Source organism: Bos taurus, chromosome 3, assembly GCF_002263795.3.
Source record: "Bos taurus isolate L1 Dominette 01449 registration number 42190680 breed Hereford chromosome 3, ARS-UCD2.0, whole genome shotgun sequence".
NCBI classification, from domain to species: Eukaryota; Metazoa; Chordata; class Mammalia; order Artiodactyla; family Bovidae; genus Bos; species Bos taurus.
This window is the reverse complement of record NC_037330.1, coordinates 97,811,658-97,838,774: the sequence shown is the minus strand read 5'-3', so window position 1 is coordinate 97,838,774 and position 27,117 is coordinate 97,811,658. Positions and strand designations below refer to the sequence as shown.

General features: G+C 37.9%; 1 protein-coding gene across 3 annotated transcripts in view; it reads right to left on the bottom strand.

The window, feature by feature from the left end:
• SPATA6 (spermatogenesis associated 6) overlaps positions 1-27,117 on the bottom strand; it is a 166,744-nt gene that overhangs the window by 104,093 nt on the left and 35,534 nt on the right. The window contains exon 3 of one of the 3 annotated variants that reach the window (XM_059884701.1): positions 4,976-26,189. Coding sequence (XP_059740684.1) covers positions 22,048-23,208 — 1,161 coding nt within the window. The 5' untranslated portion in view covers positions 23,209-26,189 and the 3' untranslated portion in view covers positions 4,976-22,047. 3 annotated transcript variants of the gene reach the window in all.

Here is a 27,117-nt window from a genome sequence, read left to right as displayed (position 1 = left end):
ATAGTAACTATTCCTTGTAACTCATAAATTGGGGCTGTAATAAGGAAAAAAATAACTGATACAGCGCTTTTCCTCAATGATCTGACATTGTGTTGAAAAGACAAACATTAAATAAAATAAAGAAACAAACATTTATAAACTACAACTACAACAGAGGCATTCAGGTAGTGCTGTAAGAGTATTATAACAAGATAATCCAGTCAGGGAGTCAGCAAAGTCTGAAGAAGAGAAGATCTCTTTAGAACTTAACCCATAGCATGAATAACTGTAAACCAGGAGTTAGGAAAGTGAAAGAAAAGAAAGAAGTCGCTCAGTCGTGTCTGACTCTTTTCGACCCCATGGACTGCAGCCTACCAGGCTCCTCCGTCCATGGGATTCTCCAGGCAAGAACCCTGGAGTGGGTTGCCCTTTCCTTCTCCAATGCATGAAAGTGAAAAGTGAAAGTGAAGTCGCTCAGTCGTGTCCGACCCTCAGCGACCCCATGGACTGCAGCCTTCCAGGCTCCTCTGTCCATGGGATTTTCCAGGCAAGAGTACTGGAGTGGGGTGCCATTGCCTTCTCTGAGAAGATAAGTATACAAATTACAAATCTGAAACTCAGTATAAGAAATAAATACAGATAAGTAAGCCTGGTATTTGAGGCTGCTTCTCTTTTTGTGTATCTGACGGTTCTGACAGAGGTAGCTAACAGGATAAGAAGCAGAGTATAACTTTTTATAAGCTCATGAAGTAGAGTTACAAAAACTGGACTATCATGACCTTGGGAAGAGATGAGAAGGGAGGTCCACAGGTAAGAGACAACGGCTGTGAAGTAGCTAGGCCTTAGGACTCAATCTTGAAAAGATAAACCATAAGAGTAAACTAAAAATAGATAACCCATGCTATATACTGAATGTCTGCATCCCCTCAAAATGCATATGTTGAAATTCTATCCACCGACCCCCCTACCCCGCCCAAGTGTGATATTTAGAGTTAGGGCCTTTATGAGGTTATTAGGGCTAAGGCTTCATTAATGGGATTAGTGCCCATTAGTGCCACTGGTGACCAAAAGACCCCAGAGAATGTCCTTACCCTTTCTGCCACATGAGGAAACAGAGAGAAGATGGTCATCTATGAACAGAAAGGGGACCCTCACCAAATCTGCTGACTCCTTGACCTGGGATTTTCCAGCTTCCAAAACTATGAAAAATTAACTTCTATTATTTATAAGCTACCCAGTCTATGGTATTTTGCTGTACCAGCCCAGCAGTCCAGTCTTAGTCCAGTCAACTAAGAATTTAGGCTTAAATCTGAATCATCCCAAATCTTGTCTGAATTAAGTTGGTCTAGAATTCCAAGTGCCCTTTAGAAATCTTCTAAAACAATCATAAACCTTGTCTGAAGGAAAATATCTTCACAAAAGGTTTTTAATAATTTCTAAAATTTTTATATACAAAATCTGACATTTAATGAAAATCAACCAGGGATATAGGGAAAAAATCACTGGGATCAAAACACAAGAGAAATAACAGGAAATAAAAACAAATCAACAGGAAATCCAGAAAAAATAGTTTCCAGACTGCAACTTAAAATATGCTTACTATGCTCAAGAAAATAAAATACAAGATTGAAAATGTCAGCAGACAACTAGAAAGCATTACAAGAAACAAGTGGAAAATTTTTAAGTAAAAAATAAAATAACCAAAAATTAACCATAACAAATGTATTTACTAACAGATTATAAATTACTCAAGAGAGAATTATGGAATTGGAAGACAAAAGCATCTTGGGAGAAGCACAGAAAACCAAAAAGATGGAGTAACATAAAAGAAAAAAAAAAAAAAAAAACAAAAACAGAGTAAGAAGATATAACAATGTGTAATTGGATTTGTAAAAAAAGACAAAAGGAGAAAAATATTTGAAAAGTTAATGTCTGAGAATTTATCTTAAGAAAGACATCAAGATACAAATCCCAAGAGAACAAATTTTAAAACACACACACACAAAGAGTTGGGTACACTTGAAGTAAAGCTACAGGAAAACAGATGTAAGAGAATGTATTAAAAGAAGCCAGCAGAAAAAGAAAAAAATACCTTCAAAGAAGTAACAATAAAATTAACAGATGATTTCTCATCAGAAAGTAAGGGAGCAAAAAGACAATGGAATAGTGTTAATATTTTCTAAGGGCTGGACGACACTAACACCGACATTCAGCACATGTGTAACTGAATCACTTTGCTGTACACCTGAAACTGATACACAGTGTTAATCAACTATACTCCAATACAAAATTTAAAAAATATATCCTTCAGAAAAGGTGAAATAAACATATTTTCAGAGAAATAAAAATCAAGATAATGTATCAACAAAAGACTATAAGAAAGGGATCGTGAAAGGATATTCCTTAGAAAGAAGCAATAAATCTTGAAGGTTTTCAAAAAATGAAAGGAAATAAAGAACAACCAAAAGGCAAAATATAAAGTGAAATAAATGATGCCTATATAATAATAGCAATACTATTTTGTGTGGTTTAATTGCACACTACATTAAAATGCATAACTAAAAATAATATATTATCTAGAAGGGTTACAAATGAAGTGAACCATGAACTTCCAGATGTTCAAGGTGGATTTCTAAAAGGCAGAGGAACCAGAGATCAAATTGCCAATATCTGTTGGATCACAGAAAAAGCAAATGAATTCCAAAAAAACATCTACTTCTGCTTCATTGTCTACACCAAAACCTTGGACTATGTGGATCACGACAAACTGTAAAATTCTTCAAGAAATGGGAATACCAGACCACCTTCACTGCCTCCTGAGAAATCTATATAGCAGGTCAAGAAGCAACAGTTAGAACTGGACATGGAACAACAGACTGGTTCCAATTTGAGAAAGGAATACATCAAGGCTGTGTATCGTCACCTTGCTTATTTAACTTATACGCAGAATACATCATGCAAAATGCTAGACTGGATGAAGTATAAGCTGGAATCAAGATGCAGGGAGCCATCTGTATGTTTTCTTTGGAGAACTGTCTGTTTACGTCTTTTTCCTACTTTTTGATTGGGTTGTTTGATTTTCTGGTATTGAGTTGTATGAGATGCTTGTATATTTTGGAAATTAATCCTTTGTCAGCTGCTGAAAAGATGCTCATTATTAGAGAAACTCAAATTAAAATTACAATGAGATATCACGTCACAGTGGTCAGAATGGCCAGCATCCAAAAGTCTACAAACAATAAATGCTGGAGAGGGAATGGAGAAAAGGGAACACTCTTGTGCTGTTGGTGGGAATGTAAATTGATACGCCACTATGGAAGACAGTATGGAGATTCCTAAAACTCTAGGAATAAACCCACCATATGATCCGGCAATCCCACTCCTAGGCATATACCCTGAGGAAACCAAAATTGAAAAATACACATGTACTCCAATGTTCACTGCAGCACTATTTACTACAGAACATATTTATAGTATGTTTACAATAGAATATATTTACAATAGCTAGTAAGCAGCTTAGGTGTCCACCGAAAGATGAATGGATAAAGAAGTTGTGGTACATATACACAATGGAATACGACTTAGCCATAAAAAGGAATGCATCTGAGTCAATTCTAGTGAGGTGGATGAACCTAAAGCCTGTTATACAAAGTGAAGTGAGTCAGAAAGAGAAAGATAAATATTGTATACCAACACACATATATGGAATCTAGAAAGATGGTACTGATGAATTTATTTTCAAGGCAGCAATGGAGAAACAGACACAGAGAACAGACTTATGGACACAGGGAGAGGGGACGAGAAGCTGAGATGTATGGAGAGAGCAACATGGAAACTTACATTACCATATGTGAAATAGATAGCCAATGGGAATTTGCTGTATGTCTCAGGGAATTCATATAGGGGCTCTTATCAACCTTGTGGGATGGGATGGAGGGGAGGTGCGAGGAAGGTTCAAGAGAGGGGACATATGTACACCTATGGCTGATCCATGTTGATGTTTCACAGAAAACAACAAAATTCTGTAAAGCAATGATCCTTCAATTAAAAAATAAATAATTATTTTAAAATGTGCATAAAAAAGTTTGCAGAGAAAAATATCAGATATGCAGATGACACCACCTTTATGGCAGAAAGCAAAGAGGAACTAAAAAGCCTCTTGATGAAAGTGAAAGAGGAGACTGAAAAACCTGGCTTAAAATTCAACATTCAAAAAATGAAGATCATGGCATCCTGTCCCATCACTTCATGGCAAATAAATGGGGAAACAATGGAAACAGTGACAGACTTTATTTTCTTGGGCTCCAAAATCTCTGCTAATTGTGACTGCAGCCAGAAATTAAAAGACACTTGCTCCTTGGAAGAAAAGCTATGGCCAACCTAGACAGCATATTAAAAAGTAGAGACATTACTTTGCCAACAAAGGTCCGTCTAGTTAAAGCTATGGTTTTTCCAGTGGTCATGTATGGATGTGAGAGTTGAACCATAAAGAAGTTGAGCACAGAAGAACTGATGCTTTTGAACCGTGGTGTTGCAGAAAACTCTCCAGAGTCCCTTGGACTGCAAGGAGATCAAACCAGTCCATCCTAAATGAAATAAGTCCTGAATATTCATTGGATGGACTGATGCTAAAGCTGAAGCTCCAATACTTTGACCGACTGATGTGCTCTGACTTATTGGAAAAGACCCTGATGCTGGGAAAGGTTGAAGATAGGAGGAGAAGGGGATGACAGAGGATGAGATCATTGGATGGCATCACTGACTTGATGGACATGAGTTTGAAAAGCTCTGGGAGTTGGTGATGGACAGGGAAGCCTGTTGTACTGAAGTCCGTGGGGTTGCAAAGAGTCGGACATGAATGAGCGGCTGAACAACAATCTTATTGTATACACTTAGTAACTTTATCTCCTCTTTTTAAGTTTTTATGCTTCTAATTTCTTTTTTGTGTCTAACTGCATTGGCTAGTACTTCTACAACAATTTTAAAGGATCATCTATTTTCTCTATTTTTTTTTTTTTTTTTTGGCCATGCTGCATGGCTTGTAGGATCTTAGTTCCCTGACTAGGATTGACCTCAGGCCACCACAGTGACAACACTAAGTCCTTACAACTGGAGCATCAGGGAATACCCAGAGATTATTTACTTTCTAAGATCTCTTCCCTCTCTGAGAGTCTAGATTTTACCTGGAATAGAAAAGGGTCTAGGAAATTAACCTACATGGGGTCTGAGCTGAAGTTCTAGTTCTTTTCCTTCTTCATTACACATACTGAGCACTTTGCTGGCAATACCAAAGGCCACAGATACTAATTTCATCACCATCCTACTATGTTTTGTGCCTAAACTGCCCTGATGGGCTCGTGTTGGTCCATAAGAATAGAGGAGGAAGGCAGGCAGAGTTCCTAACTCTGGTTCTAATGTTCACATAATCTATAACCATGAACAGCAGCAGCCATTCACTGTACCTCGATTTCTGCATCTTTAAGTGGCTGTTGGATAAGAGAAAACAGACATGGCTTTCTTAAGTTTTCCATGATTTTGTCTCATATTCTGTTAAAATAAATCCCTTCATCTTCTGCAAACAGCTTCTTGCTTGGGCCTTGATGTCAGTACTTGTTACTGTATAGGTATCCTTGTGTACTGTATAGATATACTTGTTACTGTATAGGTATACTTGTTACTGTAATCTGGTTAGAAAGTATGTCTGTCTGCCTATGGCCACATTGAGGACACGGACCAAGTCTGACCCCATTCCATCATCTCTTTCTTGTTTTACTACAATAGCTTCTGACCTGGTTTCCTTGCTGCTTCAGAGCAATCCTTTAAAATGTAAACAAATAGTGGTGCTTCTTTAAGTGAAACTGCTCTATCCCTCCCTATCGCCCACAGGACAGACTCCAAACCCCTTCATATATTATAAAAGGCCTTGTGTGATCTGGCCCTTGCCTCCTGCCTACTATCAGCTCTCACAACTTCTGGTCTGATACTCTATACTTCAGTCCATGGAGCTGCCTGAGTACTTCAAATCTCTAGGCTTGTGACTTTCATCTCCATATTTACACATAATGAATATCTCCTCTGCCTGAAATACAAGTTCTCTTTATCTGGGTAACCCTGAGACAACCTTAAGACTTAAGGCAAACTAAGGAGATGCTCACAGTTCCATATCCTTTTCCTGGACCCTGGACAACATGTCTCAGTCTCCCTTGGTATTTGGTTGGGATCAAAAGGGATGTGGGCAGTGGTAATAAGTGACGCTTCCAGGCCTGGTCATCAAACACATACACAATTGCCCAATTCTTGCTCTTGGGCATGGAAGCTGCATGTAAAATCAATGGTATCGTAATAAGGAAAAAGGCTAGTTCGCCAAGTCAACACTGGGAGGAAAATTGCCAGACAAGTCACTTGACCTGCATCAGACTGTAATGAACCTTTACTGTATTAAGCCATTGAGATTTGGGGACTGCTTATTATAGCATCTAAAATTGTTCACCTGACTCGTACAAAAAGACAAATTCAAACAGCCATTTTTATCCCTCAGGGATGAGTGAACAGCCTCCTGTGTGCTCTCACAAGTCTCTCTCCTGGCACTGACATGGCATAATCATGCTTTGTTTATTTCCATCTCCCATTAAAATGTGAACTCTTTCAGGGAAGGGACCATACATTTTGGTTTTTTAAATTCATAGGACCAGAGCAAGCCCTGGTATATAGTAGGTTATCACTGGAAGTTTAGTGGGAGAATGAATAGAAAATGAGTCAATTAACTGATGGAAGAATGAGTGAATTAAATGAATGAACAGCTACATCTGAACTTTTTCACAGCAGTCAAATGAGGTACTTTTTTTGTGGCTATGTTAGAGCAGAGGGTGTGCTGCTAATGCAGGGCCCTTAATCATGTGAGGATGTGAGAGCTGGACTATAAAGAAAGCTGAGCACCGAAGAACTGATGCTTTTGAACTGTGGCATTGGAGAAGACTCTTGCAAGTCCCTTGGACTGCAAATGACCAAAACAGTCAATCCTAGAGGAAATCAGTCCTCAATGTTCATTGGAGGGACTAATGCTAAAGCTGAAGCCACTTGATGTGAAGAACTGAGTCACTGGAAAAGACCCCGATGCTGGGGAAGATTGAAAACAGGAGGAGAAGGGGACAACAGAGGATGAGATGGTTGGATGGTATCACCAACTTGGTGGACATGAGTTCGAGCAAGCTCCAGGAGTTGGTGATGGACAGGGAAGCCTGGCATGCTACGGTCCATGGGGTCGCAAAGAATTGGACAGGATTGAGCGACTGACCTGAACTGAAAAAGTCAAGAAGGCAAGTTGTAGCACTGACTCATGAATGGACATTAATAAGGGTCTCCTATATGTTAGCTTTGATGTAATACATGACATAATGCAATCAGTAAGCTAAAGTAAGATATAGAAAGAATGCTTCAAATGTTGTTACCAACACAAAGGGAACACACCTTTTTAAGTAAACAAGTCATGTTTATATTTGATTCCTAGCCCAGATGCTCAGGGAAATCACCATTAAATTCCAAGAAGCAGTACTATTATAGGCCACATGCTCTGATTGAAATGCAAACTAACAAATTTTTAATACTTAGACTAATCATGAATAAATATCTGAAACAGACTGAAAAAAACAACAGCGCCAATATGAAGGTTCAGTGAAATGACTGGCTCCCCAACAAATATTTTTTCACTTTCTTGCATATTAACTACAAAAAAAAGGAAGAAAGGAAAATCATGCGAAGAATCTTATTCTCAAAAGTCACAAAATATGCAACAGATAGAAATAAATATGAAAATAAACACGAAATACATGGCAACTATACACACACACACACTCACACACATACCTCAAAACCTTGGTAACAGGGTGAAAGAAAACATAAGTTTAATAAATCAATATATATCACTTATCTACATGGGAAGAATGAATAATATAAAGATGCTAATTCTTTCAAAATAATTAAAATTCAGAGAGGTTTATCTTAGATCTTAAAAATGAGTTTAAGTTCATCTAGAAAAATAAACAAGTAGGAATATAAATGTGTGCTTTTTAAATGAAAGAATATGGATTATAGAAAGATGTCGTAATTAGCTATGCAATGTTAGCCCACATATAGATACTTAGGATAGGTAAATAGATACAATGAGGTGGGGACAAATGGGAGAGCACACAGAGACACGGGACGAGGGTAGAAAGGGTATTGATGAGGAATGGATTTCTGCTTCAGATAATGGCAACTTACATAAAGCACACCAATCATCTTACTAAGAAGACTAAGAAAATCTGGTCAAGTTATTTTTTAATATCTGCTTGAAGGCACAGAGAAGCTAATATGGCAGTGAAGAATTACAGGGCCAAGTTCTAGGAAAACAAAGAGTCAGGGAGATGAGCCAAACATTGGAACTGCTTTCTCCCCAAGGGCATCTGCTAATTCCAGAAATGGCAAACTAAGGATTAATAAACTTAGCTGAGATTTTGATGGTCTCAATAGACCTAGAAGAAAAATATCACTACAGGAGACCTCCCCAGTGGTCCAGTGGTTAAGAATTTTCCAGCCAAAGCAGGGGACATGGGTTTGATCCCTGGTCTGGGAAGATTCTACACGCTGCAGGGCAACTTAGCTCACGTACCACAGAGCATGTGCTCTAGAGCCTGTGAGTCACAACTACAGAGCCCAAATGCCACAACTACTGAAGCCTGTGTACCTAGAACCTGTCTCTGCAACAACACAAGCCATCACAACGAGAAGCACACACACCGCAACTAGAGAGTAGCCCCCACTTGCAACAACTAGAGAAAGTTCACTCTCAGCAACAAAGGCCCAGGGCAGACAAAAATTAATTTAAAAAAATCACTGTAGGGCCTACACCAAGAAGGAGAGGTCTTCATAAATTCTCCACAGTTTAGATAAGAGTGTCTAAAAGACAACATCACAGCAGCAAGGATAAATTGCAAATATCCTCCCCTAGTCCTTGCACTCAGAAAGAAACCCAGCTTCTAATCACCTTAATCTCTGACATCAGACTGACATAATAGAGGTTTGCTGGTACCACTGACACCCTACAGAAGGGAAATAAAAGGCAAACATAAAGCCTATCTGGAGAACAATAGTATGATGTTATGTCCCCAATTATTTCTATAATTTTTCACATACAAAGTTCAATACTCAAAAGGAATTGTACAATTATTTTTAGGAAAGTGTTCAGCAGTATCAAATAAAGCTAAATATACATCTATTCTATGACCCAGAAATTCCTCTCCAAGAGAACTGAATATAAATGTTTATCAAAAGATATTTGTAAGAATATTCATAATAAGCCTAAAAACAATCGTCATTTACAAGAAATGAATAAATTACTTTTATATAATGGAACAATAAAAAGCAATAAAAAAAAGAATGGACTAATGAAATACAACATCATAGGTGATTCACAGACATTAGGTGGAATGAAAAAATTCAAACAAATATATATTTATGATTTAACTTATAGGAAGTCCAAAAATGGACAAAAGTAATAAATACTAACAAAAGTTACAACAGTGATTATCGTGAGGGGGCTACTGACTGGCAGAGGTACAAAACCTTTTCAGATGTTGGAAATATCCTCTGTCTTGATGAATGGTGGTTATGGAGTACTCAAATGTGAATATTCATTCAAGGGTACATTTAGGGCTAAAATTAGCATACTTTAGGCACTAAAAATACCTAAGACAGTCTTCATAAGGGATAAACCTGGAGGGCTTAAACTACCAGATATCAAAACTGAAGTTCTAGTAATTAAGAAACCATAAGGTTTATGCAAGGATCCATGAAACAAAACAGAAAATATATAAATTAAAAAAATCCACAAGTAGGTAGGCATTTAGCTTGTGATAACATTTGGAGCAAGGGGAATAAAAATCTCTTCACCAAATGGTATTGCCCAATTAGATATACATAAAATAAAAATAAAATATTATCCTTACTTCAACCATATATAAAAGTAAAATCAAAGGAAGACAGCAAATCTGAATGTATATGATAGAAATAAGTCTTCTAGAAAATTATATAGAGTATCTTCATAACTTTAGTGTGGGAAAATTAACAAGATGGTTCCAGTCTGGCTCTTTTAACCTGTGCTCTCATGCTCTTTCACTCCATGTTCTGAAAACATGACTTTGCACAATTGTGTAATGGCTGAGATCACTTATAGCACTGTGTATGACTGTCACGAGTTACTCACTTGGTCATGGGCTACTTTGTGCAGTACGCCTGTATGAGCTTCACCATGAAAGCCCTGGCTGCTGCTGCACTGGGGCTACACTGGAGTGAAATCATGGTTACGTTACATGAAGTTATGTTATGGCAACCTTATGGCTACATTATGGTTATGTTACGGCTGCAGCTTCAGCTGCCATGTCAGCCAGGAGAGAGACTGAGTTGTGGCTGCTGTGCCAACCAGAAGAGAATAACCGTGTCTGCAGTTTCCATGGCTCTTAGAGGCTTCTTCCAGCCTCTTAGCTTGCGCCTTGCCTACCCTAGGTGCAGTGAATGGGGGAACAGCAAGAAAACTGGCGTCACAAACAGAAACAGCGACATACTGGGATAGGGAAAAACACAACCCCAAAAGGACTAAGCATAAGGGGCTTCCCTGGAGGCTCAGCTGGTAAAGAATCTGCCTGCAATGAAGAAGACAACAAGAATCACTAATGGATTGAAAATGCAAGCCACAGAGTGAGAGATTATTGTACTTACAACACACATAAATGACATAAATCTTGCTAACTAGAAAATATTGAGAAACCCTACAAATTAGTAAGAAAGTAATAAACAGCCAAAAAGAGAAATGAGCAAAAGACAAGCATTTCACACACACACAAAGATGTCCAGAAAAGATGATGTCATTTATCTTCACAGAAATGCAAAATGAAACCACTGTCCACGTACCATAATGACTAAAATGAAAAAGTCTGGCAATTCCAGGAGTTGGCAAGGATGTGGAGAACAGAACTTTCACCAATGGCAGAGTGTATATCAACAGAGAAACACTGGGAAACTGCTTGGCACTGTCTACTCATATTCACCTTAAGACTCAGCAATTACACACGCACACACATTTATATATATATATATATATATATATGTATATGTATGTATATATATACACACACTCACATATATGTGTATATATATATATAAGTGTATGGGTTTCCCAGGTGGCACTAGTGGTAAAGAACCCACCTGCCAATGCAGGAGATGTAAGAAACACAGAATCAATCCTTGGGTTGGTAAGATCCCCTAGAGAAGGTCACATCAACACACACACACATACCAAATAGATACGCATGCTCATGAACATCAAGGCATGTAATCAAGAATATTCATAGTAATTTCATTCATAGCAGCAAAAAGGGAAATAAGCAAAATGCCCATTAATAATAGAATAAACAACTTGGAGTATAGTCACATAAGGAGATACTACATAGCAACAAAGACAAATGAAAGTTATCAAAACAAAAATCAATTTCTCAGCAAAAATGCTAAGCAAAATAGGCCTAGAACAAAAGAATTTGCAAACAATGATTCCATTTATTTAATTTTCAACAATAGGCAAAACTAAACTACAATATCAGACTTTAAAATGGAAATTTCTTTCTGGAGCATAGAGGAAATAGAGATTGAACACAAAAGTAAAAGTGTTACTGGCTCAGCTGTGTCTGACTCTTTACAACTCCATGTACTATAGGCCACAAGGCTACCCTGTCCATGGAATTCTCCAAGCAAAAACACTGGAGTGGGTAGCCATTCTTTTCTCCAGGGGATCTTTCCAACACAGGGATAGAACCCAGGTCTCCTGCAATGCAGGCAGATTTTTTACCATCTGAGCCACCAGGGAAGCCTTTAGGTCAATAAATAGATATAGCCAAATTTCAGATGTTCAAGCTTCATTTTAAAAAGACAGCAGAACCAGAGATAAAATTGCCATCTGCTGGATCATTGTAAAAGCAAGAGAGTTCCAGAAATATACTACATCTGCTTTATTGACTATGCCAAAACCTCTGACTGTGTGGATCACAATAAACTGTGGAAAATCCTGGAAAGACATGGGAATACCAAACCACCTTACCTGCCTCCTGAGAAATCTGTAGTCAGGTCAAGAAGCAACAGTTAGAACCAGACATGGAACAACAGACTGGTTCCAAATTAGGAAAGGAGCATGCCAAGCTGTATATTGTCACCCTCCTTTTTAATTTCTATGAAGAGTATATCATGTGAAATGCAGGCTGGATAAAGCACAAGCTGGAATCAAGATTGCTGGGAGAAATATCAATAACCAGATATGAAGATGACACCACCATTATGGCAGAAAGTGAAGAAGAACTAAAGGGCCTCTTGATGAAAGTGAAAGAGGACAGTGAAAAAGTTGGCTTAAAAGTCAACATTCAGAAAACTAAAATCATGGCATCTGCTCCCATCATTTCATGGCAAATAGATGGGGAAACAATGGAAACAGTGACAGACTTTATTTTTGAGGGGGCTCCAAAATTACTGCAGATGGTGACTGCAGCCATGAAATAAAAGACACTTGCTCCTTGGAAGAAAAGTTATGACCAACCTAGACAGCATGTTAAAAAGCAGAGACTACTTTGCCAACAAAGGTCCATCTAGTCAAAGCTATGGTTTTTCCAGTAGTCATGGATGGACGTGAGAGTTGGACTATAAAGAAAGCTGAGTGCCAAAGAATTGATGCTTTTGAACTGTGGTACTAGAGAAGATTTGAGAGTCCCTGGAAAGCAAGGAGATCAAACTAGTGAATCCTAAGGTAAATCAATGCTGAAGATTCACTGAGAGGACTGATGCTGAAGCTGAAACTCTAATATTTGGCCACATGATGCAAAGAACTGACTCATTTGAAAAGACCCTGATGCTGGGAAAGATTGAAGGTGGGAGGAGAAAGGGACGACAGAGGATGAGATGGTTGGATGGCACCACTGTCAACGGACATGAGTTTGAGTAAACTCCAGGAGTTGGTGATGAACAGGGAAGCCTGGTGTGCTGCAGTCTAAGGGGTCGCAAAGAGTCAGACATGACTGAAAGACTGAACTGAACTGAAATTTCAGAAAGCTTTCCTTATCAGTTCAGTCAATCAGCTGTGTCGAACTCATTGCGACCCTATGGACTGCAGCATGCCAGGCCTGTTAGGTCCATACCATTTCTGTCCTTTATTGTGCCCATCTTTGCATGAAATGTTCCCTTGGTATCTCTAATTTTCTTGAATAGATCTCTAGACTTTCCCATTCTATTGTTTCGTCTATTTCTTTGCACTGATCACTGAGGAAGGCTTTCTTATCTATCCTTGCTATTCTTTGGAACTCTGCATTCAAATGGGTATATCTTTCCTTTTCTGTTTTGCTTTTCGCTTCCCTTCTTTTCATGGCTATTTGTAAGGCCTCCTCAGACAGCCATTTTGCTTTTTTGCATTTCTTTTCTTGGGGATGGTCTTGATCCCTGTCTACTGTACAATGTCAGGAACCTCCATCCATTGTTCATCAGGCACTCTTTATCAGATCTAGTCCCTTTAATCTATTTCTCACTTTCACTGAATAATCATTAGGGATTTGATTTAGATCATACCTGAGTAGTCTAGTGATTTTCCCTACTTCAATTTAAGTCTAAATTTGACAATAAGGAGTTTATGATCTGAGCCACAGTCAGCTCCCAGTCTTATTTTTGCTGACTGTATAGAGCTTCTCCATCTTTGGCTGCAAAAAATATAATCAATATGATTTCAGTGTTGAACATCTGTCGGTGTCCATGTGTAGTCTTCTCTTGTATTGTTGGAAGAGGGTGTTTGCTATGACCAGTGCATTCTCTTGGCAGAACTCTATTAGTGTTTGCCCTGCTTCATTCTGTACTCCAAAACCAGGTGTTTCTTGATATCCTACTTTTGCATTCCAGTCCCCTATAATGAAAAGGACATCTTTTTTGGGTGTTAATTCTAGAAGGACTTATAAGTCTTCATAGAACCGTTCAGCTTCTTCAGCATTACTGGTTGGGGCATAGACTTCGATTACTGTGATATTGAATAGAGGTTAGAGAGTATAAGGTAGGTTTTCTGAAATTTGGCAATGTTCTAATTCTTGACCTAGGTTGCAGTTACACATGTGGTCATACTGTAATATTTCAGTCAGCTACTGTTAGAGATAGCAGGTTAAATGTATGCATATAGTTCCTTTCTGAACTCTCACTAAATGAATAAAGGAATTAAACACACACATACACACCAACTCACAATGACAAAACTAAAGAGAAAAAAATTTGAACAAAAGTGGTAACTGAGTTAACAGCCTAAAGAAAGAACCTTAAGCCAATAGAGAGAAAAGCTTAGAAGCAAGCTTTTTTATACTAAAGAACTCCTAAAAAACATAGCAATTGGTGGTACAAAGGTACAAAAAAAAATGTACCTTTGGCAATGACAAAATCAGTGGAGCTAAAACCAGAGAAATAACTGAAAATTTCAGAAACAGTCTACCCCATATCCTTCTTCTAACTTACTGCTAGGAAACTGCCCTTACCCATTCTCAGACACATGAGAGGGAGTTATTCTCTAAAGAGTTAGAACAGGAGGGTAAGGGGAAACGAATTGAAAGTTTTTTAGAGAAAGGAGAAGCAGAGGGAAGAAGAGGGTTAGGAGGAAGAGAAAAAGAAGTAACAGTAATAGTCACTGTTGTCCTCACTGTCATGGAAACAGCAAGTACAAATGAAAACAGGTAGATTAAGAATCTCAGCTATGTAATGAGATTTTACTATAGGTCCTTACACCACAAGGTTCTAAAAACAGGTCATCAAGTATATAGCTTCCAGGAGAAATATGTAAATGATTTTTCTACTGAATACGATCTGCTGAAGAGAAAAGACATTAAAAGATGCTGACATAATTTCCAATAAAATAGCTCAAGAAATCACCCTACAATAAAGTTCACACTGAAATCTCCATCCTAGAGGAACCCCAATAGACTTAGTAATTAGTGGCACCTCTGGGAAAAATTGAGGGCAGGAGGAGAAGGGAACGACAGAGGATAAGATGGTTGAATGGCACCACCAACTCAATGGACATGGGTTTGGGTGGACTCCAGGAGTTGGTGATAGACAAGGAGGCCTGGTGTGCTGTGGTTCATGGGGCCGCAAAGAGTTGGACACGACTGAGCAACTGAACGGGAACTGGAACTGGATGTTCCTATTGCCATTTTAATTGTTTGGGGTTGATTTTGTAGATCTTTTTTCTTCTCTTCTATTTCTTGACTATATAAGTCCCTTTAACATTTGTTGTAAAGCTGGTTTGGTGGTATGGAATTCTCTTAACTTTTGCTTGTCTGAAAAGCTTTTTATTTCTCCATCAATTTTGAATGAGATCTTTGCTGGCTACAGTAATCTTGGTTATAGATTTTTCCCTTTTGGTATTTCAAATGTATCCTGCTATTCCTTTCTGGCCTGCAGAGTTTCGGCTGAAAGATCAGCTGTTAAGCATATGGGGTTTCCCTTGAATGTTACTTGTTGCTTCTCCCTTGCTGCTTTTAATATTCTTTCTTTGTGTTTAGTCTTTGTTAGTTTGATTAATATGTGTCTTGGCGTGTTTCTCCTTGGGTTTATCCTGTATAGCACTCTTTGTGCCTCTTGGATCGACTATTTCCTTTTCCATGTTGGGGAAATCTTCAACTATAATCTCTTCAAAAATTTTCTCATACCCTTTCTTCTTCTCTTCTTCATCTGGGACCCCTATAATTCAAATATTGGTGCATTTGATATTGTCCCAGAGATCTCTGCAACTATCCTCGGTTCTTTTCATTCTTTTTACTTTATTGTGCTCTTGAGAAGTTATTTCCACCATTTTATCTTCCAGCTCACTGATTCATTCTTCTGCTTCAGATATTCTGCTATTGATTCCTTCTAGAGTATTTTTAATTTCAATAATTGTTTGTCTAGGTATGCTTATTCTCTAATTCCTCTAGGTCTTTGTTAATTGATTCTTGCATTTTCTCCATTTTGTTTTCAAGGTTTTTGATCATCTTTACTATAATTATTTTGAATTCTTTTTTAGGTAGTTTGCCTATTTCCTCTTCATTTACTTGGACTTCTGTGTTTCTAGTTTGTTCCTTCCTTTGTGTAGTATTTCTCTACCTTTTCACTATTTTTTAAAATCTTATTGTGTTTGAGGTCTCTTTTTCCCAGGTTTCAAGGTTGTAGAAAGAAACAAATCGTAAAGATTTGAGCAGAAATAAATGAAAAAGAAATGAAAGAAACAATAGTAAAGATTAATGAAATTAAAAGTGGGTTCTTTGAGAAGATAAACAAAATTGACAAATCTTTATAAAAATAAACAAAATTGACAAGCCAGACTCATCAAGAAAAAAAGAGGGAAGAATCAAATCAACAAAATTAGAAATGAAAAAGGAGAGGTAACAAAAAACAATGCAGAAATACAAAGGATTATAAGAGACTATTATGAACAACTATATGGCAATAAAATGGATAACCTGGAAGAAACGGACAGATTCTTAGAAAAGTTCAATCTTCCAAAACTGAACCAGGAAGAAAGAGAAATTATGAACAACTCAATTATAAGCACTGAAATTGAAGCTGTGTTCAAAAATCTCCCAAAATATGAAAGTCCAGGACCAGATGGCTTCACAGGAGAACTCTATCAAACATTTAGAGAAGAGCTAATACTTATCCTTCTAAAACTCTTTCAAAAAATTACAGAGGAAGGAACACTTCCAAACTCATTCTACAAGGCCGATTAACCTGATACAAAAACCAGACAAAGACAACACAAAAAAAGAAAACTATAGTCCAATATCACTGATGAACACAGATGCAAAAATGCTCAACAAAATGTTAGCAAACAGAATTCAGCAACACATCAAAAGCTCAGATGCCATGATCGAGTTGGGTTTATTCCAGGAATGCAAGGATTCTTCAACATATGCAAATCAATGTGGTACACCATATTAACAAACTGAAAGGTAAAAACCATATGATAATCTCAATAGATGCAGAAAAATCCTTTGACAAAATTCAGCACCCATTTATGAATAAACTCTTCAAAAAGTGGGCATAGAAGGAACCTACCTTCACATAGTAAAGGCCATATATGATAAGTCTACAGCAAACATTATTCTCAATGGTGAAAAACTGAAAGCATTCCCCCTAAGATGAGGAACAAGACAAGGGTGTCCACTTGCACCACTATTATTCAACATAGTTTTGGATGTTGTAGCTACAGCAATCAGACAAGAAAAAGAAATAAAAGGAATCCAGATCAGAAAAGAAGTAGTAAAGCTCTCACTGTTTGCAGATGACATGATACTGTACATAGAAAACCCTAAAGATAGTATCAGAAAATTACTAGAGCTAATGAGTGAATTTAGCAAAGTTGCAGGATATAAAATCAATACACAGAAATCACCTGCATTTCTATATACTAACAATGAAAAATCAGAAAGAGAAATTAAGGAATCAATCCCATTCACCACTGCAACAAAAAGAATTAAATACCTAGGAATAAACTTACCTAAGGAGACAAAAGAACTGTACACATAAAATTATAAGACAGTGATGAAAGAAATCAAAGATAACATAAACAGATGGAGAGATATTCCATGTTCCTGGTAGGAAGAATCAATATTGTAAAAATGATTATACTACCAAATGCAATCTACAGATTCAACGTGATCCCTGTCAAATTACCAATGGTATTTTTCACAGAACTAGAGCAAAAAATTTCACAATTCATATGGAAATACAAAAGACCCCAGATAACCAGAGCAGTCTTGAGAAAGAAGAATGGAGCTGGAGGAATCAATCTTCCTGACTTCAGATTGTATTTCAAAGCTACAGTCATCAAGGCAGTATGTTACTGACACAAAAACAGAAATACAGACCACTGGAACAAGATAGAAAGCCCAGAAATAAACCCATCCACCCATGGGTACCTCATTTCTGACAAAGGAGGCAAGAATATACAATGGGGCAAAGACAGCCTCTTCAATAAATGGTGCTGGGAAAACTGGACAGCTACATGTAAAAGAATGAAATTAGAACACTTCCTAACACCATACACAAAGATAAACTCAAAATGGATTAAAGACCTAAATGTAAAATCAAAAACTATGAAATTGTTAGACAAAAACATAGGCAGAACACTCCGACATAAAACAAAGCAAGATCCTCTATGACCTACCTCCTAGAGTAACGGAAATAAAAACAAAAGTAATCAAGTGAGACCTGATTAAACTTAAAAGCTTTTGCACTGCAAAGAAACTTTAAGCAAGGTGAAAAGACAACCCTCAGAATGGGAGAAAATAATAGCAAATAAAACAACTGACAAACGATTAATTTCCAAAATATACAAGCAGCTCATAGAACTCAATATCAGAAAAACAAATAATCCAGTCAAAAAGTGGGGGAAAGACCTAAATAGACATTTCTCCAAAGAAGACACACAGATGGCTAACAAACACATGAAAAGATGCTCAACATCACTCATTATTAGAGAAATACAAATAAAAACTACAATGAGATATCACCTCACACTGGTCAGAATGGCCATCATCAAAAAGTCTACAAACAATAAATGCTGGAGAGGGTGTGGAGAAAAGGGAATGCTCTTGCACTGTTGGTGGGAATACAAACTGATACAGCCACTATGGAAGACAGTATGGAGATTCCTTTAAAAACTAGGAATAAAACCACCATATAACCCAGCAATCCCACTCCTAGTATATACCCTGAGGAACCAAAATTGAAAAAGACACATGTATCCCATTATTCATTGAAGCACTATTTACAATAGCTAGAGCATGGAAATAATCTAGATGTCCATCAACAGATGAATGGATAAAGAAATTGTGGTACAAATGCACAATGGAAATATTACTCAGCCATAAAAAGGAACGTATTTGAGTCAGTTTTGATGAGGTGGATGAACCTAAAACCTATTACACAGAGTGAAGTGAGTCATAAAGAGAAAGATAAACATTGTATTCTTACACATATATACGGAATCCAGAAAAATGGTACTGAAGAATTTATTTACAGGGCAGCAGTAGAGAAACAGACATAGAGAATAGACTTATAGACATGGAGAGAAGGGAGGGGAGGGTGAATGTATGGAAAGAGTAACATGGAAACTTCCATTAACATACATAAAATAGATAGCCAATGGGAATTTGTTGTATGGCTCAGGAAACTTAAACCAGGGCTGTGCATCAATCTAGAGGGGTGGGATGGGGAGGGAGATGGGAGGGAGGTTCAAAAGGGAGAGGATATATGTATACCTATGGATGAAAGTGAAAGAGGAGAGTGAAAAAGTTGGCTTAAAGCTCAACATTCAGAAAACTAAGATCATGGCATCTGGTCCCATCACTTCATGGCAAATAGATGGAGAAACAGTGGAAACAGTGTCACTTTATTTTGGGGAGCTCCAAAATCACTGCATTTGGTGATTACAGCCATGAAATTAAAAGATGCTTACTCCTTGGAAGGAAAGTCATGGTCAACCTAGATAGCATATTAAAAAGCAGAGATATTACTTTGCCAACAAAGGTCCATCTAGTCAAGGCTATGGTTTTTCCAGTGGTCATGGATGGATCTGAGAGTTGGACTGTAAAGAAGGCTGAGCGCTGAAGAATTGATGCTTTTGAACTGTGGTGCTGGAGAGGACTCTTGCGAGTCCCTTGGACTGCAAGGAGGTCCAACCAGTCCATCCTAAAGGAGACCAGTCCTAGGTGTTCATTGGAAGGACTGATGCTGAGGCTGAAACGCCACCTCATGCAAAGAGTTGACTCATTGGAAAAGACCCTGATGCTGGGAGGGATTGGGGGCAGGAGGAGAAGGGGACGACAGAGGATGAGATGGCTGGATGGCATCACCGACTCAATGGACATGAGTTTGAGTAAACTCCGGGAGTTGGGAGGGACAGGGAGGCCTGGTGTGCTGCGATTCATGGGCTCGCAAAAAGTCAGACACGACTGAGCGACTGAACTGAACTGAACTGATGGCTGATTCATGTTGAGGTTTGACGGAAAACAACAAAATTCTATAAAGCAATTATCCTTCTATAAAAAAAAAATTTTTAAAGAAAGACTTTAAATTACTAAAGAAAAAGCTTTTACAGAACTAATGTTCCTGGAAACCAAATAGTAAGTTCCAATTACTGGAACATATAATTAGTCCCATTTTACTGTTGTTTTTTTATCTTATAACTAAGTAATGACAATTTCCCTTCTTTCTCTGTAAAAATTCAAATTTTTACATGTACTTTCAGTGTGAGTTACAAAGTAAATGTACTACAGTATTCCAGACATCTTAGTCATGTGCAGTAAGTCAAAAGCTATAGTAAACTTCTTAAGAGACAGTGCCAGAATACCATTAATCCTTTGTACCAACAAGAGTAATCGCTATAACAATTTCCAATAAATGTCTATTTATCCGCTTTAACTACAAGGGCAATTGGTGGGAATGCATTTGCCATCATGGATTTAAAATATGAATCCTGAGTCCTACAAGCTCTCCTGATGACTGAGGCAGGGAGTCTCTCACTCACAGACACTGAAGGATTTATTCTCAGGCTTCAAATCTTCACGTGAAAGCATTTTAAATACTGCAGACACAAAACAAGCAGCAAATCTCAGAAGCGATAAAGCAGGGGCTATAATGAAACTGCTATTTTTCCCTATAGGCAAGAGAAAACAATAGGGACAGCTAGTAATCTACTGCAATAAAAATAAAGATCTTATCTTCTCTTTATCCAAACGTTGAAGGGTATGATACCAAGGTAGTTATTAATATATTACAAATTTTCAAATACAAAATATATTTCCTAATCAAAGGATTATAGTACAAACAGGTATCCTTCAATTGCACAGTTCCAGCACTCATGAAAAGAGTAATGAGAGGCAGTTATATGATATTTATGGTATTTTATTTAACTCCTTTGAACATTAAACATCTAGTATGTATCAGGTATTGTCATATGCACACAGCAGCCACAAAAAAGGAAAAGTCAATGCTCTTATGAAACTATCATTCTGATGAGAGAAAAAATAAAAAATAATGTATCAGTGCTAAGAAGAAAAACAGGAGGACTATCTCCATCCCTATTTACCCTGAGCAGTACCCTTTTCACAGCTGTTGTCTTAGTGGAAATACTAAAAACACTCTCTTATGCGCAAAGTATCCTGCTAGAAGATAGGATAACCTTAAAGACAACGGGATAGAGATGGAGATATTGACCAAAAGGCGAGGCCATTATTAAATACTTGGATGAGAAAAGATCTCTCATTATGATGATAAATTTGAGGAAGGACTGGAGAGAAGAGAGGGAGCAAGCAATACCCACATCTGCAAGAAAAGCTTTGAAGGCCGTATATTTGTGGCAGTATGTAGCTCACCCTTGAACAATGTGAGGGCCAGGGGTGCCCATTTTCTCTGCAAAAATCCACATACAGCTTATAGTCAGCCCTCCATATTGGTTTCTCCGTGTAAGTGGTTCCTCCATATCTGTTTCAGTTCAGTTCAGTTGAGTCGCTCAGTCCTATCCGACTCTTTGCGAGCCCATGAATCGCAGCACACCAGGCCTCCCTGTCCATCACCAACTCCCAGAGTTTACTCAAACTCATGTCCATCGAGTCGGTGATGCCATCCAGCCATCTCATCCTCTGTCATCCCCTTCTCCTCCTGCCCCCAATCCCTCCCAGCATCAGGGTCTTTTCCAATGAGTCATCTCTTTGCATGAGGTGGCCAAAGTATTGGAGTTTCAGCTTCAGCATCAGTCCTTCCAATGAACACCTAGGACTGATCTGCTTTAGAATGGACTGCTTGGATCTCCTTGCAGTCCAAGGGACTCTCAAGAGTCTTCTCCAACACCACAGTTCAAAAGCATCAATTCTTCGGTGCTCAGCTTTCTTCACAGTCCAACTCTCAGATCCATACACGACCACTGGAAAAACCATAGCCTTGACTAGATGGACCTTTGTTGGCAAGTAATGTCTATGCTTTTTAATATGCTATCTAGGTTGACCATAACTTTCCTTCCAAGGAGTAAGCTTCTTTTAATTTCATGGCTGCAATCACCATCTGCAGTGATATTGGAGCCCCGAAAAATAAAGTCTGTTTATTTGTTTCCCCATCTATTTGCCATGAAGTGATGGGACTGGATGCCATGATCTTAGTGTTCTGAAAGGTGAGCTTTAAGCCAACTTTTTCACTCTCCTCTTTTACTTTCATGAAGAGGCTCTTTAGTTCCTCTTCACTTTCTGCCATAAGGGTAGTGTCATCTGCATATCTGAGGTTATTGATATTTCTCCTGGCAATCTTGATTCCAGCTTGTGCTTCATCCAGCCCAGCGTTTCTCATGATGTACTCTGCATATAAGTTAAATAAGCAGGATGACAATATATAGCCTTGATATACTCCTTTTCCTATTTGGAACCAGTCTGTTGTTCCATGTCCAGTTCTAACTGTTGCTTCCTGACCTGCATATAGGTTTCTCAAGAGCCAGGTCAGGTGGTCTGGTATTCCCATCTCTTTCAGAATTTTCCACAGTTTATTGTGATCCACATAGTCAAAGGCTTTGGCATAGTCAATAAAGCAGAAATACATGTTTTTCTGGAACTCTCTTGCTTTTTCCATGATCCAGTGGATGTTGGCAATTTGATCTCTGGTTTCTCTGCCTTTTCTAAAACCAGCTTGAATTTCTGGAAGTTCACGCTTCACGTATTGCTGAAGCCTGGCTTGGAGAATTTTGAGCATTACTTTACTAGCATGTGACATGAGTGCAATTGTGCAGTAGTTTGAGCATTCTTTGGCATTGCCTTTCTTTGGGATCGGAATGAAAACTGACCTTTTCCAGGCCTGTGGCCACTGCTGAGTTTTCCAAATTTGCTGGCATATTGAGTGCAGCACTTTCACAGCATCATCTTTCAGGATTTGAAAGAGCTCAACTGGAATTCCATCACCTCCACTAGCTTTGTTCGTAGTGATGCTTTCTAAGGCCCACTTGACCTCACATTCCAGGATGTCTGGCTCCAGGTCAGTGATCACACCATCGTGATTATCTGGGTCGTGAAGATCTTTTTTGTACAGTTCTTCTGTGCATTCTTGCCACCGCTTCTTAGTATCTTCTGTTTCTGTTAGGTCCATACCATTTCTGCTCTTTATCGAGCTTTGCATGAAATGTTCCCTTGGTATCTCTAATTTTCTTGAAGAGATCTCTAGTCCTTCCCATTCTGTTGTTTTCCTCTATTTCTTTACATTGATTGCTGAGGAAGGCCTTCTTATCTCTCCTTGCTATTCTTTGGAACTCTGCCTTCAGATGCTTATATCTTTCCTTTTCTCCTTTGCTTTTCACTTCTCTTCTTTTCACAGCTATTTGTAAGGCCTCCCCAGACAGCCATTTTGCTTTTTTGTATTTCTTTTTCTTGGGGATGGTCTTGATCCCTGTCTCCTGTACAATGTCACAAACCTCCATCCATAGTTCATCAGGCACTCTGTCTATCAGATCTAGTCCCTTAAATCTATTTCTCACTTGCACTGTACAATCATAAGGGATTTGATTTAGGTCATACCTGAATGGTCTAGTGGTTTTCCCTACTTTCTTCAATTTAAGTCTGAATTTGGCAATAAGGAGTTCATGATCTGAGCCACAGTCCGTATCTGTAGTTCCTCCTAATCTGTGGTTCAGCATCCATGGAGTCAACCAACCAAAGACCATGCACTGTAGTATTTACTATAGAAAAAATCTGTGTATAAGTGAACCTGTGCAACTCAAATCTGTGTTGTCCAAGGTTCAAGTGCATTGTGTGTGTGAGAGACACAGTGTGTGCTATGTAAGAGAGAGAGAGAGTGTGTGTATCTACAGAAGAGAACCTACAAACCTTCAATGAGAAAGAATGAAAATTCAGTTTCAATAGAGAAGTCTACATGGTAGCAAACTTTTCATTCTCTTTCTTACCTAAAAATGGCTCCCAACAAATAGCTTTCATCATAACTATAATTTTATTCTGGTAAATTCCAGAATTAAAACCATTTCCCTAAGGAGACTGCCTTCTCTATGAATGCAAAATCACCCTATATAGCTTTTAATGTCACTGGCCCTCATATATTACTTTGTATTTATGTATTATAAATATATATTTCACCAGAGACTTAATGTGGTTCTGGGCCTCTAGAGGCTCCTTACAGGTTCAGATATGGTATGAATAGAATGTGGCAGTTCCCAAATAATAAAGAGTAATAACACACTACCAATAAAAATAAGCAAGGATATTTTAAGTGTTTCCTGTGTGCCAAGACTTTTCTAAGCACTCTGTCTGAGGTTACTCAAGGATCTGACCATTCATCAGAATGCCCAATTTAAGAGGGTCCTTGGATATCCTTGAGCATTTGCACAATCCCCCAAAACAAAAAACAAAAACAGATCCTTACCTCTCACCGTACACACAAAAATTAACTCATAATGGACCACAGGCATATATGTAAAGAAAAAAATTATAAACTTTGTAGAAGAAACGGGAAAATTTTTGTGACCTTGGTAAAGCAAACATTTCACCAAACATATGATCCCATTAAAGGAAAAAAAAAGTTGTTAACGTGGACTTCCTTTGTTCTTCAGAAAGTGAAAAGTGTTAGTCGCTCAGTTGTGTTCAACTCTTTGCAACCCCATGGACTGCAGCCCACCAGGCTCCTCTGTCCATGGGCTTTTGCCAGGCAGGAATACTGGAGTGAGTTGCTATTCTCTTCTCCAGAGGATATTCCTAATCCAAGGATCAAACCCAGGTCTCCTGCATTTCAGGCAGATTCTTTACCCTGAGCCATAAGAAGACACCATTAAAAGAATGAAAAAATTAAAATAGGATGAAGTATTTACCAATCTTATATCTGATTAAGGACTTATATTTAGAATATGTTTAAAAAGAAAAAAAAAACTTGATAAGAAGACAAACTACCCAGTTCAAAATGGATAAAATATTTGAATAAGCATTTTACAAGAAAAGGTATATGAAGGATGCTCAAGAGTATTAAAATGCAAATTAAAAATACGGGAAATCACTACACATCCATCAGAATGACTATATTCCAAAAAGACTAACATTATCAAATCTTGGGGATGATATGGAACATGTTCATACTTTGCTACTGGGAATGTAAAATGGTACAGTAACTTTAGAAAGGGCTTCTCAGGTGGGGCTAGTGGTAAAGAACACATCTGTCAATGCAGGAGACACAAGAGACACAGGTTTGGTCCATGGGTTGGGAAGATATTCTGGAGGCGGGTATGGCAAGCCACTCCAGTATTCTTTCCTGGAGAACCCCATGGACAGAGGAGCCTGGCGGGCTACAGTCCTTAGGGTTACAAAGAGTTGGACATGACTGAAGTGACTCAGCATGCACACACTCAACTTTAGAATACAGGCTGAGAGTTTAAGTTAAACATATACTTAGCATACAACCCAGCATGCATCCATATACTCATAGCAAATTGCTCATAATAGTCAAAAACCGAAAGAATCCAAACATCCGTCAAATAGTGAATGGAAAGGGAAAAAAAGTTCTATGAATAGAGTATCATTCATCAACAAAAAGGAATGAACTACTAAATGTAGAACAACACGGATAAACCTCAAAAACATTATTCCAAGTAAAAGAAGTCAGACACAAAAGACAACATATTACATAAATCCATTTAAATAAAATTTCTAGGAAAGAAAAATATACAAAGATGAAAATAGATCAGTGTTGTTGGGACTGAAGTACACATAGAAACTGAGTACAAATAGGCATTAGGAAATATGAGGTGATAGAATATTCTAAACTGGATTGTGGTGATGGCTCACAACTATATACATTTTCTAGAAATCACTTAACTACATTTACAATGGGTAAATTTTGTGATATGTAAGTTATACCTCACTATAGCTGTTAAGGAAGGAAAGGAGAGATGACCCCACTTTTCATATAAGAACAGTATTTCAAGCTCACTACCTTGTTGATATGGAGAAGGAATGGCAACCCACTCCAATAATCTTGCCAGGAATCCCATGGACAGAAGAGCTGGCGGGCTACAGTCCATTGGGTCACAAGAGTCGGACACGACTTAGCGACTAAACCACCAACCACATTGCTGATGAGGGAAATTAATAGAAGAATTCCAGCTAACAAATACAGAAAAAAGACAATATTAGAAAAACCACATTTGGTAACTGCTAATGAAAACATGGGTCTCAAGGAATACTAAAGCTATCAGATGAAAGACTGTAGAGGAAATTTATTATGGAATAACATCAGGCTGATACTGCCTGAAGCAAAAAAGATCAATCTTAATATCACCAAACTTAAGACAATCAGATATTATATGCCACCTGATATGATGTAATAAATACAGAACACCAATTATGAAGGATTCTTCTAGGGGGAAAAAAAAGAAGCCTGAATTGAACCAAACCTTTAGGTCTAATCAGTTTACATAACACTCTTGCCCAAAAGAAAATAAAATAGGCACGAATTAAACAAAACCTTTAGCTCTAATTATCCGTTTACATAATACAAGTGATGAATAAGCTAAATAACACTTTAAGGAAGCAATCAACCAAATCCAAACTATAGGATATGCTAAAGAACTTGATTTTTCTAAAAAACTCAAGCATTAGGGGGGGCGGGGGGAAAGTGAGAGATACTATTACAGAAAAAAATAAACCTAAGAGCTAAATAGCCATAAACAGAATATGAACCAATGGGATCCTGATTTTAACAAAACAACTGTATAAAGACATTTTGATGACAACTGGAGAAATTTGCACAATGACTAAATATTTGATGTTAACAGGGAACTATTACTATTTTTGTTAGGTATGATACCAGTATAGAGGTTTTATTTAAAAAAAAAAAAACAACTATCAATTAGAGGTCATGCCAGAATATTTGCAATGAAATAATGTATGTAGAGAATTTTCTTTTAAATATTCCAACTTTTCTTTAAGTGTCAGGGTGAGAGAGTCAATTCCTAGGCAGATTGATAAGAAGTCCAGGGTCCCCAAGGAGGAGAAAGGGTTCTGGGCCTCTCAAAGTGGAGATGGGGTCTGG